Below are 15,014 nucleotides of genomic sequence, written 5' to 3'. Positions count from 1 at the left end.
GAGACATATGAGACCTCCAAAAATGTTTAAATAATAATAGCACTGACAGAATATGTGTTTGGTCTCCTATACTACTCCTTTGTAAACTTATAATAAACTTGTAAGTTTCAGTATGTTTCTTTAATTAAAACAATGAGCTACGCACTCGACAGCTCACCTTTAAATACATACATGTACATTTACATTTAGAATACATATGGCTGTCACCATATGTATTCTAAATGTAAATGATAACTAACTCAAGCATGCTAAACGCATAAGCACTGACTATCTTTGATTCCATTTATCTTACAAACTAATCAGCTATAATTATAGCTGTTAAACATCCAGGTGATTAGCCTCAGATGGCCAAAAGTGGGGATGGGGTGTGGTAATATAAAATCTTCAACTGTACCATACATTAGTTTAAAGCATTAAAAATAAAAATTACCTTTCTTCTTTGTCCAGTGTTTTCTTCTCTGCAGCAGTGATCTTTTTGGGTGGTACAGGAGGGGTCACTTTTCTACATATCTCTTCAATGATGCGTTTGTTCATTCTGCTTTGCAATGCAGCTTTTAGTAAAATTCTTTCTACTGCAGTTATACCATCTCCATGACTATATTTAGGTATATCTGGTTGGACTAAAATTTCTATGTCATCAAGCCAGGGAGGATAGTAGGAGTTTTGTTTTCCTGAGAGTTTGTGGTGAAGTTTAATTAACAAAGACAATATGCTTTCTTTAATTTCCAAAATGGCTGTAGTTAACTGTGGAGCTGAACCAGGTGCAGACCATTTATTTGAAGTTTTAGGACGAACCACCTGATTTGCTTCATTGCTATTGCGATTGATGATCTCCTGAAACTTCTTTCTACGCTCTGCTACTAAGCTGAAAACTTGAGCTGTACCAGAATTCTACCATTCAAAAGAGAAAGAAATAAAAATCAAGAGAAGGTATTCAGTGTCAAGTTTAAAACCATATTAGTACTACATTTTCAAAAGGGAATGTTCAAAGTTTCATCCAAAGATTTATTTATTTAATAGATTTGCTCTTTAAGTAAATCTGTCTCTTCACTTCTCTCAAATATACTTAGTCCCACTCAACCTGGAAACATCGAGGAGAAAGGCGATTATCCACAGTAACACCTCTTTTACAACCTCCTGGGCCTACCTACCAGGGAAAATAGACAAAGCCTGAGTAGTTTCTACAGCCATATTAAAGAGGAATCATAAACAAAGTCCTTCATCATATTAAAGGAATAAAAGCTATTCTATCCAACATTCATCAAGAATACTGTACTCTTTACCAACTTCTAGAAGACCACGGTATCTTCCACTTAAAATTATAAATTAATTTTTTTCCAAGTTAATGAATCTGAACTGCTAATTAATTTCATTTTTAAGGAACTTCCAAAGTTTGAAAATTAATTCTAACACAAATGCTTTAAGTTACTAAAATGAAATATAAAGATGAAAAATCAAACTAATCTCTTTCATATTTAAATATCACTATAATTTGTTATTTGAACAGATTTTTTTAAACCATTTTTCTCAATAATTTATCTTCAAACTAGCCTTTTTTGCTAAAGCAGTCAAACTGCATTACAGCTCTTAGAAATCATCTTTTAATTAAGATACAAGTTAGTTTAATGGATTTCATTAATTTTTCTAAGCAAGCATAGAAAGGATGCTTCAATCAGTTGAGCTTTTTATGAGCTAAATTATAACATACATTATTTTTTTTTAACATCCAAACTGTTTTTCAACGTACTCTCTACCAGCATTAGAGGCAAAGGCTGCCGCTTATAGATTCCAATATTTTAATCAAAATTCTTTATGGTGTTCACAGCCAAAACATATTGTCAAAGACAAAGAAAGTTCCTACAAATGGACTCTTCAACAAGAAATGTCTGATTCAATGTTCTTTACTTGCAAAAATCTATATTGTAGGAATTAGAGGTATTTAAGTTTAGTTACTTGCCCTGTCATATCAAGATTTTTCATTTCTGCTTTCTATAAATTAATTAAGCTACATGCAACGAAAGAGCTGATTTTCAAAATGCGTCCAAATACACAGTATATGGAGATTAAGATTTTTGTGGGCTTATTTTATCAAAGTTAATGAACTGCCATAGGAGCAAAAAAAAAAAAAAAAGTTGTGAATGGGCATGCCACCAGCAACTAAAGATTAAATTTATTTTGATTTAGGAAACATTCATTTTTAAGATGTTAGTAACAATGCTAAATGTAAACAGACTGAAATGTGCTGCTTATAATTGGCCCCAAATACTAACACTACTAAGAAAAACCCACTACTAAATATGCAGTATTATTTTTAAGTTCAATAATATGAATTTTCTTTAAAATTAAGCCTAAATTACTGCATTTAAAAAACACACACACGTTAAACGTTTTTTTAATCTAACCATATTAATTAAACACACATATACACACAAATACTTCAGCATCTGTCCCCATTTGCAGTTAAAGCCATATTGCTAGTTGATGCAAATATTATATACATCTACCTCTCTTTGAAGAACTTTAGGCCGACGTGAACTCTGGCAGATTAAAGGAAAAAGATGGGTGAGGCAAAAGCTGCTTAATATATCAGAGGAAATAAAAGACAATTTAAAGTTATTCTACAACCACATTTATTTTTCTTTTGGATATGATAGGATGATCTAAATGACACAACCCAACATAACAAAGTCTTTCCTTTTTTTTGTTCTCTCTTTTACACTTACTTGTAAAGAACCCAAGCTATCAGAGCTGGTACTTGCAGGTGAGTCTCTCTTCACTTCCGGAGCAGTCTCTGGAACTCTCACTCTAACATAATTTATAAAGTGTCGCATGTTCGATACTAAGTTACTACCAGGAAACCAACTGTCATGACAACGTTCTGGTCCACCTACTGATGCCTAAAATGTAAACATAATGAATATCAAACCTTGCCAATCTGGTCTAAGGTACAATGGAAATGTAACAAGCCCAAATGATAGTCTATTGCCTGTCATATTCCTGAATCCCTTATAGTCTCATTCACAAATCACAAAGTGCTAATAAACCAAATACAAACACAAAATTTTAGAACAAATTTCTCAGTACTAATATAGGTAAGTCCAATGGAAGTCAGCTAAACTTCTCCAGAAAAAAAATACATTTTTCAATTTGGAAATACTTAGTACAGAATATTATTCATCAACCATTAGAAATAACTCATAATACAGTCAAATAATGCTAATTTGGACTAAATGTAGAAAAAGTCTGAAAAATCAACCAAAAGTCTGACTTAGTCTTAGAGGAATCGTAATGACCTTTTAATATCTATGAAAGGATATATGTTCACTCAACTTAGAATATAAAGTACAGCCTAGTCTTTTTACTTGTCTGTTTTTTTCTTGTTTGTTTGTTTTTTGGCTGTTATTATGTTGTGTTGTATTCTGTCTTTTTGGAGGGAGGGGATAAGGAAAATATCAATTAATTATAAAATCAATTTGTAGTGACAATTACTTTTATGGAAGTGATACTTATAAAATCCTGAAACAGATTAACAAACAACTTGTATTCTTAAGTAAACATTCTCCCTTATAACAATACTTACTCTATTAACTTAAAACCTTTACAGAAACAATCTGCTATTCAAAATTAATCCCTAATCAAATTAGCAGAATTTCTAGACTGAATTCCTAACATAACAATTATTTACTAGTAATCAATGCTATTAGCATAACTCCAAAAGTGCACTAACCACGTTTCTTAGATCTACATATTATGAATTATGAATTTCAAATTCAATAGTTCTACAAATGGAGTTTAATGTATTAGTGAAACCTCTAAAAGAACATATGTATGTGAAGATTAAAAAGGGCCTTTTCCAGTAGTTCTTAGGAAGATTTTCATCTGAGTATGATGAATCCATAAATACCTTTCACGATGACATACAACCTTTTATTAAGGCATGTCATAACTTTAACATTTAAAAGTACAAGAAACTACTTACCTCTTCATCTGATTCCTCTTCAGCTGAATTTTCAAGTCCTAATTCAATCAGATATAAAACCATGCAGAGTACATGTTCTGACAGATTTTGATGATCCATCAAAATCTTTAAAAAGGGAAAAAATGCCCTGTAATTACTTTTTTTCCACAAAACATATTTCACTTAAATATCAAAAAATATTTGAATGTTATAGATGAAAGTAACATAAAATATATATACACATATATACGTGTATGTATGCATATGTATATATATATATACATATATACACAAAATTCATAATCACATACATAAGTAAAGCTATACCTTGGTGAAAAGACAAAACTAAAACCAGTAAAACAGGTTCCCTCTCAAGATCACACAGTATTTTAGGCAATATCCAGAAATATTAGTTCACTATTTCCTAAAGGTTAAGACATTAAATAATCCACTAAAACCATTATTATAAAAATACTAGTATCTAATAAAGTAATTTAACAAGACTATTTTACATCCTAAGTTGCTGACACTCTTCTCCTGATGACAAAGATATCAGATAAATAAGTCTGTTAAATAGGATAATTGATGCATATGTGTTTGGCATAGCACCTGGCATATAATTGGGAGCAAAATAATTGTTTATGGAACATTAATATTCTTAAAATCTGTCTCTAAAATTAAAGTTCTGAACCTGAGTGTTTTGTGCTGTTGTGTAAATGTGTATGCAATGTGTGGTTTATGAGTGAGAAAGGAAAAAGGCGTGCAAGTGGTTAGGAGAGAGGCTTCTCTGAGGAAATACTGATAAATCTGACCTTATACATGGAATACACAATGCAAGCCTTACACATTTTATGCAGGACTTTGGGGCTAACCTACACCAATCACTCATTCAATATGATGCAACAAACTATTAACCAGAAGACACATAAAATAACATAAGAAAAAAACAGCCTGGCAGCTATCATGTTGTCTTCATTATTATAAAAAAAAAAAAAGCCATCTGGTCAAACTATGGAAGAGGTAAGAGGAAGAGCTTCTGCGGGGAGTGGCATTGTCAGCTGCAGATGAGACTAAAGAGAACAAAAAAGAGGCCAGTCTAGGCTGAGCCTAGCAGAAACTGTCCAAACGGCAGAGGGAGCTTGGAAAGGAATCAGTCACTTAGGAGCTAATCTATTGTGACTAAAAAATAAAGACTTTCAGTTCACTGACTTTCTAATGCTTATTCTGCCGACTGAGAAGGCTTTTCCATTCATATTTTGTGTGGCACAGTGGTGAGGAGAATAGACTTTTAAAACCTTTTAAAAACCTGATTTTTTATACAAATTCTGTATATACTTAGCTATTCGACGTTGAGCAACATCTGGCCTTAATTAAGTTTTCTCATCTTCAAAACTGGAATAGTAGTCCAGAATTATTGCAAGGATTACATGATTACTATCTGTAATTTGGTTCATAGAGTATCTAGCAATTGGTGTTCAATAAATAGTAGACAGGTGGTATGGATAGTGGGAGGAGCAAGAACAGCAGTAACAGGGGACTGAAGGCTGGGAGGCAACAAAGGTCATTTTTTCTAATCCAGTACTTTACAGGGAGGAAACCAAGGCTCAGCCACACACTCAGCTAGCACAAGCAATACTAGAACACAGTTTCAAACTCCACAGTTTCAAAGGATTGCCTATCATTACTACTCTGCCTCCTCTTAATAAATAAAGCATTACTAGCTAAAATCAAATAAATTTTGGCTTGAAATCCTATGGCATTACAACTTACAGCTTCAAATGAGTAACTTAAAGGCTAAGAAAAGAAAAAACTTTATTAGGGACTACAAAAAAAATGGTTTCTGGGGATTTTTATCAACATGTTCTATATTAAAGTTTTTTAATATTAAACATGGCAGGAGATGAAATGGTTTACTGACACTGATTTTTAGAAAGTTGACCTGCCAATGCAATGTCAATTAAAGGTTCATCTATTATCATAAAAGTCATGAAAGCTATTACAAAGTTGAGATTTTAAAAAATTTGTTCATAATAATCTTATAACAATTAAATATTGCCTTTCTATTTTTGATGAAATATTATTTTTACAGTAAGCAAATTAAAATGTTGAAAAATTTAACTTGAAAGGACACAAATCATTTGCAGTAGGCTTCTTTAATTTTTAAATCAAGAATTACTGACATTTATTATCTGTAAGATGTTACAGAAAAACCCAAAGAAACTTTTTGCCCAACCCAATATAGGTACTTAGCTTCACTATCTAAACTAGTTATTTAATCTCTAAAACTTAAAAATCATATCTGAAAAATGAGAATAACAACAGAACTTTCACTCATAAGGAAGTTTCCTAGAATTAAACAAAGTAATGTATATAAGTGTATATAAAGTATGTGAAACAAAATCTGGCACTAAGTAGACATTCAAAAAATATCTATTTGTAAAAAATCAAAACCAGAAATATCTTTTTAGTAAGAAAAAATATTCTACTTTTTTTAATGAAAAAAAGAACACTTTAAATCATTTTACTGAATAATTCTCTTAGAAATTAATGAAAATAAACCATTCAAGATGTTTTTTTGAGGCGCTCGTCTAAAATTTTAACAGGCATAATTTTTACAAGTAAAATGAAAAACTGGTCATGGGGTAGTGTTAAAAAGAATAGGGGGTACAGAAATCTAAAAGCTATACTTGTTTACACAGCAAACAAGAAAAAAACTAAAGTGTCTACTTAACTAAATTTAATGTATATTTTCTTATTTAAGTAATGTATATGTAGTAATTGTAAATTTGCCTAACAAATAGGCTTACTTTTTTAATTTAATTTTTAATTTTTCAAATTCTAATTAGAAAGAAGAAACAATAGTTTTTTTTGTATCTAACTGTATAATGTTTATTGTGTCTAGTTACTTTATCTATATAACATGAGTATAGTTTGTCTTTCATTTCTTATCCAGGTTAGAACATAAATATGCCTGTTATATATATATACACATACTCCATGACATTATGTATACAATTTTTAAGTACACAACTAATAATGTTAGCCAAATAAGTAAGTCAGTTCTGTGTGAGAATACCCAAGGATAAAACAAATTCTAGGTAACAAAAAAGTAAAAGCATCACCTTTTGAGTTTCTAAGGTATTTAACAAAAGAAAATCCTTAATGTTACCACATAGGAGCCCATTCAAATCCCTCCATGTCACATTCCTGATCAGAGGAAGAAAGCCAAGAGAACAAGCCTAAACACAGGGTCACTGGCTCCTATGGCTGCCATGTTAGTTTTGTCATTTTAGTGGATTCTGGTGGTTTGGTCCCTACTGTTCATTTCATTCTTCCTGTACTCACACAATATTTCATTTCTTGTGGCACAGAAACCATAAAAAAAATTCCTATCTGAAACTGATAAGATGAATAGTTTCCCCCAAAATATGGTATAGCTGTTATTTTCAACTTAGATTTGAAATTACCTAAAGAATACAATTCATATATGTGATTATGACATATCCTCACACATCTTAAACATATAAATACACTTTGCTTTATAAATAGTATTTTTATGTAAATATTATCCTTTAGCACTTTTATTTTAAAAATATGGTAATAAATTCTAATCTGAGTCTATTCAAATTACTACTGTACCTTGTAAAGCAGAGTGAATAGCACAATATGTAAAGTTTTACAGTGCAAAAGTCTCATGAGACCTTTATAGCTGGGATGGAGTGGCGTCCTTTTCTTATAGGGAGGCCAGGGATTTCCAGGGAATTTTCCACTCTGTTTTAAACTGTAAAAATAAAACAAAATTAATATTAGATGATAGACTCAAGATTAAAATGTAATTTAAATGGTGATTCCATAGCTTCATCACACACTACATGTTACTTTAGCACTTTTTGGAATAGCCTTAGGTACAGATCATAACTTCCTCTACCTTTTTCTGGATGTATCATATTATTGATTCATCACCATTGAACTCACAGCCAACAGCACTATAACAGCCTGAACAAAGCTTATCGGACAACAAATTTTCTCTGTCAGGCACATCAAAGCCTTCTTGCCCTCCGGAACACTAAACAGCACTTTGGCACTACACTTGGGGACCATTTTAAACAGCGAAATCACCAAAGCACAAAAATGCAAAAACATAGCACTAAATTGACCATGAAAAGGACACGTTTACAGTATGAGCTGAAACAAGAGGGTAGAGTTTTGCTTTGTTCCACTTCAACCTAGGTGCCCTCTGCACATCCACCGAGATCTGTGACTAACCAAGAAATTTCTCCAAGTATTGATTTCAGGCATAAACATAAATTTTACCAAGTAGCCAAATTTGCAAAATAGAATTTGCAAACAATGAGGATCAATTGTATATGACAGAATTAGCATTACAAATCAGTGAGAAAAGGATGGATTGTTCAATAAATAGTCCTGGAGCTGCTTTTCTGTAGGGGAAAAAAAATAAATAAATCACTACTTCACACTATATATAAAAATCAACTCCAGGTGGATTAAAAATCCAAATATAAAAGTAAAACTTTAGAACTGATAAACTTTAGACAATCTAACAGAAAAATCATCGAAGAATAATCCATACACCAATCTCATACCAAGAATCATGAAGGGAAATTAATAAGTTTTTTTTAAAGGCTCAACCTCACCCAGTAATCCAGAGAACGCAAGTGAGTTATACATTCAGCACTTGAAGTTAAAATGACAGAATGAACATAAATATTTAATTTTACTTTCACTCAAAACTCCAATAAAAATATAGTAATGGTATTTCTTAAAGGATGAAAAGCACCAGGATGAAGAAAATCCGAAAAAAAAAAGTGCAAAATTTTGTCAATCGGAAAGCAAATGGATACATGTTGACTCTAGTAAACCGAAGAAAGCCAAATCACAGGAAGGCAATGGGGACAGCTGAGAATCAACCTCAATTACACTGCAGAATCCTCAAAAGGCTCAGAAACTGGAAACACCTGGTTCTTCAATAACTGGAGTTGGGGAGATAGGAGGCTAAAATGAGGATTGGATGAAAACTGCTTCTCCCCCACCCCAACAGAATTCTGGCTAGAGAATTCATCTCTGGAGAAGGTAAAATGCAAGCACAGTTAAGGGCAGGAGGATGGGCGATTAAAATCATCATATGCCTAGAAAGTCCAGGTGTCCTTTGAGAGCCACTGAGATTTCACCCTCTTTATGCAAATTCCTTCTTAGAAATCTTTGTCTCTGAAGTTTCCTTAAGCTATGGTACTGACCTAAAACAACAGGAGGAGGTGTGGCCAGGACCAAACTGCTTGAGTCCCATTATTCTTGCATTTGGAACACTCTCTATGGCAGACTGTATTGTTGTTCCCAACTGTTGGATCACTTCCTTAAAAGAGGAGGACATCCCTGCTCATTGCCATATGACATGAGGTGCCTCACTGCTGGTACATTACATATTTCCACCCCATTACCAGGCTTGATGTGAGCCAGTAGAATGTGAGAAAAATGACAGAGAAAAAAAAGAAAGTCATCATATGCATTTTGACTTAGAGCACTTAGGCTCTGACTCCATTCAGTTCACAAAATAATGGCAGCCAGACCATTACCTTCTGGGCGATATTTGAAAATACTTCTCTGAGGAATCTGACAAAACCAAAAAGGAAGTTCTAAAGAGACTAACATAAGGGCTTCTCAACAAACCTGCCTGCCCAAATCACACTACATTAAAGCTCAGAATCTACAAAGATCCACCAAGGCACTGAGAGCTCTTCAACACAAGCAGCCAGAATTATCAGACATCCAAAGAATGCAGCTAACATAAAAGCTAGAGACTGAACAGTAGAAAACTCAACTTAGAAGAAACAAATATCATGTAGGGAGGGGGAAAAAAATCTTAAAAATAATAAATTACAAGGAGAGGCAACATGGTTTCCTGTTACATGGGTTTGGAAGGGGAAAGTCAGTACAGCCCACATACCCCGTGTAAGCAGAATTTCCTGACATCTATATGAAGTGAGAACACCTAGAAACAGGAAAGAATGAATTCATAGTTTGGTCTCCATATAGGAGATGATTTTTTCTGAATATCTTCTGAGACAAGGACAGGAAAAGTTGGCCTTTTCAGCATTTCAAGATCCTTCTGCCTGTGGGTATGTTAGGAGCAAAGGCATACTCTCAAGATGCTGATGTGATTCCTCAATGTAATATCAATGAGAAAATGATCCAGACAAGAGGAAGAAGAGGAGGAAATAGCAGCTTCTCAGGGACTGTTGACATTCCAGGATGTAGTCACAGAATTTTCTCAGGATGAGTGGGAATTTCTGGACAGCACTCAATGGGAATTGTACAGGGATGTGATGTTAGAGAACTATAAAAACCTGGTCTCCTTGGGTCGTCTCTAAGCCAGACCTGGTCACCTTTATGGAGCAAAAGAAGGGTCCCTGGGATGTGAAGGGAATGGAGACAATAGCCATACACCCAGGAACTGGGGCTCCCCACCCAGGTGGAGGATGGTGACTTCAGGCTGAGCATAAGATTCCTGGAGCACCACCCTGTTACCTCACCATCAACCAACCAGAAGAAAGTCACACAGCCTGCAGCCCTCACCCCAAATTTTGCCTATAAAAACTTCTCCCTGAAAACCATGGGGGAATTTGGGGTTTTTTACAGCACAAGCCACCTGTTCTCCTTGCTTAGCCCTGCAATAAACCTTTCTCTGCTGAAAAAAAAAAAAAAAAATTACCATCAACATACCAGAGACATTAACTGCATCTATGATTCAAGAAGAGGATGCCATTATGTTTGCTTTTAAAAAGAAAACTGGTTTCCATATAATATTATAGTGGCTACATATAAGCATAATTTTCAAAGCAATCTCAATAGCCTATGATTAAATGTTTCAATTATTCTATTTCATTTAGCATAGAAAAGCAATTTTTAGTTTTTATTTCTTTGTTTGCTTTAAGCACTAGGCCCCTAAATACGCAGCACCTCGATTAATAAAGTGTTCTGAAATAAAGGTTATATATTTGTTCAAGGCAGCAGGTAATACATCATTCTGACTGCTCTTTTCAAAATCATTAATGAAATAATGCAAATGAAAAGCTACATGACAACAAAAAAAAATTTTAAGTGACTCAAACCAACACTTAATTATTGACTAGCTTGAGACAAAAGTGACATATATAAACTCATACATCATACTTTAAAACATGGGCCAGCAGCCATTAACCTTCAAGATGGGAGATGGGAAGCAACAGTAATATCAGAAATTGCAGTTCAAAAAAATTTGCTTTCCAGCTAAATTTAAAGTAACCACTATATAAAAATCACATTTGTCTTTTGGAAATGGTCTAGACAATAGTTCCAACACTGCCATTAACAAACGTATTTCACTGAACTTCTCTGAACCACAATGTCCCCTCATATGTAAAATATAACACTGAATTGAATGGATGGTTTTCCAACTGTTGGTTTGTTTTTGCTCTTGTTGTTTTTTGTTTTTGTTCTCATTTTAAAAGCTGAATTGCCCATTAAGGGGTATTTGGAAGGGAGTGAGGAAAATGGGATGAGCCACCTCCACTCTCTTAGGACTTCTGTTGCTGTTGCCCAACCCCCTCTTCCAGTGATGGCTCCTAAGACATTTCTACAGAAGCTGGAGAGAAGATCTTGAAGGGCTTTTCCAGCAATAAGATCCTAAAATTCTAAAGGTCTAAACATCACACAAAGAAAATGGCTTATCTTCACTTAAACTCTCAGCACAAAAAAATTTTAAGAAACTTACTTTTCATTCATTTAGCAATTACTGATTATCTACAAAGTGCCCTGAATCAAGGTAGATTCTAAAGACACAATAGCGGGACTTCCCTGGTGGCGAAGTGGTTAAGAATCCGCCTGCCAAAGCAGGGGACACGGGTTTGAGCCCTACTCTGGGAAGACCCCACATGCTGTGGAGAAACTAAGCCCGTGCACCACAACTAAGCCTGTGCACTGCAACAAAGAGTAGCCCCCGCTCGCCACAACAAGAAAAAACGCACACGCAGCAACAAAGACCCAGCAGAGCCTGCCTAAATAAATAAATAAATAAATAAATAAATAAATAAATAATAAATAAATAAATAAAGAGGGACCTTCAAGATGGCAGAGGAGTAAGACGTGGAGATCACCTTCCTCCCCACAAACACATCAGAAATACATCTACATGTGGAACAACTAGAGAACACCTACTGAATGCTAGCAGAAGACGGCAGACTGCCCCAAAGGCAAGAAACTCCCTGCCTACCTGGGTAGGGCAAAAGAGAAAAGAAAAAACAGAGACAAAAGAATAGGGATGGGACCTGCATCTAGGGGAGAGAGCTGTGAAGGAGGAAAAGTTTCCACACACTAGGAAGCTCCTTCACTGGCAGAGACGGGGGTTGGGCAGGGGGGAAGCTTCAGAGCCATGGAGGAGAGCGCAATAACAGAGGTGCAAGGGGAGAGAGCTGTGAAGGAGGAAAAGTTTCCACACACTAGGAAGCTCCTTCACTGGCAGAGACGGGGGTTGGGCAGGGGGGAAGCTTCAGAGCCATGGAGGAGAGCGCAATAACAGAGGTGCAGAGGGCAAAGCAGAGAGATTCCCACACAGAGGATCGGTGCCAACCAGCAATCACCAGCCTGAGAGGCTGGTCTGCTCACCAGCCGGGACGGGTTGGGGGCTGGGAGTTGAGGCTCCTGCTTCGGAGGTCAGATCCCAGGGAGAGGACTGGGGTTGGCTGCGTGAACACAGCCTGAAGGGGTCTAGTGCACCACAGCTAGCCGGGAGGGAGTCTGGGAAAAAGTCTGGACCTGCCTAAGAGGCAAGAAACCATTGTTTCAGAGTGCGCGAGGAGAGGGGATTCAGAGCACCGCCTAAATGAGCTCCAGAGACGGGTGCAAGCCGCGGCTATCGGCGTGGACACCAGAGACGGGCATGAAACACTACGGCTGCTGCTGTAGCCACCAAGAAGCCCAAGGGCAAGCACAGGTCACTAACCACAACTCCCCTCCTGGGAGCCTGTGCAGCCTGCCACTGCCAGGGTCCCGAGATCCAGGGACCACTTCTCTGGGAGAACACACCGTGCGCCTCAGGCTGTTGTAACATCACGCCAGCCTCTGCCACCGCAGGCTCACCCCGTATTCCATACCCCTCCCTCCCCCTGGCCTGAGTGAGCCAGAGCTCCCTAATCAGCTGCTACTTCAACCCCATCCTGTCAGGGTGGGGAAAAGACACCCTCAGGCAACCTACATGCAGAGACAAGGCCAAATCCAAAGCTGAACCCCAGGAGCTGTGCAAACAAAGAAGAGAAAGGGAAATTTCTCCCAGCAGCCTCGGGAGCAGCAGATTAAATCTCCACAATCAACTTCATGTACCCTGCAACTCTGGAATACCTGAATAGACAACAAATCATCCTAAAATTGAAGCGGTGGAATTTGGGAGCAACTGTAGACTTGGGGTTTGCTTTCTGCAGCTAATTTGTTTCTGATTTTATGTTTATCTTAATTTAGTATTTAGGGCTTATTATCACTGGTAGATTTGTTTATTATTTTGGTTGCTCTTTTTTTTTATATATATATAGATATACATATATAGTTTCCTTTTTCTCTCTTTGTGAGTGTGTATCTGTATGCTTCTTTGTGTGATTTTGTATGTATAGCTTTGCTTTTACCATTTGTCCTGGGGTTCTGTCCATCCGTTTTTTTTGTTTGTTTGTGTTTTTATTTTTTAGTATAGTTTTTAGCGCTTGTCATCATTGGTGGATTTGTTTTTTGGTTTGGTTGCTCTCTTCTTTCTTTCTATTTTTTTTTAATTACTCCTGTATTTTTTTATTTTTAATCATATTTTTTTATTTTTTATTTTAATAACTTAATTTTTTTTTTCTTTTCTTTCTCTCTTTTTTTTCTCCATTTTCTTCTGAGCCATGTGGCTGACAGGGTCTTGGTGCTCACTTCAACCCCATCCTGTCAGGGTGGGGAAAAGACACCCTCAGGCAACCTACATGCAGAGACAAGGCCAAATCCAAAGCTGAACCCCAGGAGCTGTGCAAACAAAGAAGAGAAAGGGAAATTTCTCCCAGCAGCCTCGGGAGCAGCAGATTAAATCTCCACAATCAACTTCATGTACCCTGCAACTCTGGAATACCTGAATAGACAACAAATCATCCTAAAATTGAAGCGGTGGAATTTGGGAGCAACTGTAGACTTGGGGTTTGCTTTCTGCAGCTAATTTGTTTCAGTAAGTTAAGCAAAATGAGAAGACAGAGAAACACAAAGCAGATGAAGGAGCAAGGCAGAAACCTACCAGACCAAACGAATGAAGAGGATATAGGCAGTCTACCTGAAAAAGAATTCAGAGTAACGATAGTAAAGATGATCCAGAATCTTGGAAATAGAATGGAGAAAATACAAGAAACGTTTAACAAGGACATAGCTGAGCCATGTGGCTGACAGGGTCTTGGTGCTCTGGCCAGGTGTCAGGCCTGAGCCTCTGAGGTGAGACAGCCCAGTTCAGGACAATGGACCACCAGAGACCTCCTGGCTCCATGTAAATTCAAATGGAGAAAGCTCTCCCAGAGATCTCCATCTCAACGCTAAGACACAGCTCCACTTAACGACCAGCAAGCTACAGTCCTGGACACCCTATGCCAAACAACTAGCAAGACAGAAACACAACACAACCCATCAGCAGAGAGGTTGCCTAAAATCATAAAAAGGTCACTGACACCCCAAAACACACCATCAGACGCGGTCCTGCCCAGCAGAAAGACAAGATCCAGCCTCATCCACCAGAACACAGGCACTAGTCCCCTCCACCAGGAAGCCTACACAATCCACTAAACCAACCTTAGCCACTGGGGGCAGCCACTAAAAACAATGGGAACTACGAACCTGCGGCCTGCAAAAAGGAGACCCCAAACACAGTAAGTTAAGCAAAATGAAAAGTATTGAGGACAGTCTCAGAGACCTCTGGGACAACAATAAATGCACCAACATCTGAATTATAGAGGTCCCAGAAGTAGAAGAGAAAAAGAAAGGGACTGAGAAAATATTTGAAGAG

The 15,014-nt window shown here is 36.5% G+C and overlaps 1 protein-coding gene across 8 annotated transcripts in view; it reads right to left on the bottom strand.

The window, feature by feature from the left end:
- UBR3 (ubiquitin protein ligase E3 component n-recognin 3) overlaps positions 1–15,014 on the bottom strand; it is a 229,007-nt gene that overhangs the window by 99,263 nt on the left and 114,730 nt on the right. For 5 of the 8 annotated variants that reach the window (XM_055088455.1, XM_055088442.1, XM_055088445.1 and 2 more), the window contains exons 20-24: positions 7,598–7,739; positions 3,980–4,084; positions 2,724–2,897; positions 2,505–2,537; positions 431–891 (exon numbers count right to left, since the gene is read on the bottom strand). In XM_055088455.1, the coding sequence (XP_054944430.1) occupies positions 431–891; positions 2,505–2,537; positions 2,724–2,897; positions 3,980–4,084; positions 7,598–7,739 (915 nt within the window). The remainder of the gene's footprint in view (positions 1–430; positions 892–2,504; positions 2,538–2,723; positions 2,898–3,979; positions 4,085–7,597; positions 7,740–15,014) is intronic. The other 3 variants (XM_055088451.1, XM_055088456.1, XM_055088454.1) reach the window with 1 other exon arrangement.

The sequence above is a fragment of the Physeter macrocephalus genome, chromosome 2 (genome assembly GCF_002837175.3).
Source record: "Physeter macrocephalus isolate SW-GA chromosome 2, ASM283717v5, whole genome shotgun sequence".
In the NCBI taxonomy this organism is placed as follows: domain Eukaryota; kingdom Metazoa; phylum Chordata; class Mammalia; order Artiodactyla; family Physeteridae; genus Physeter; species Physeter macrocephalus.
Note: the sequence above shows the minus strand (reverse complement) of the source record. Positions and strands in the feature narration are given on the sequence as shown.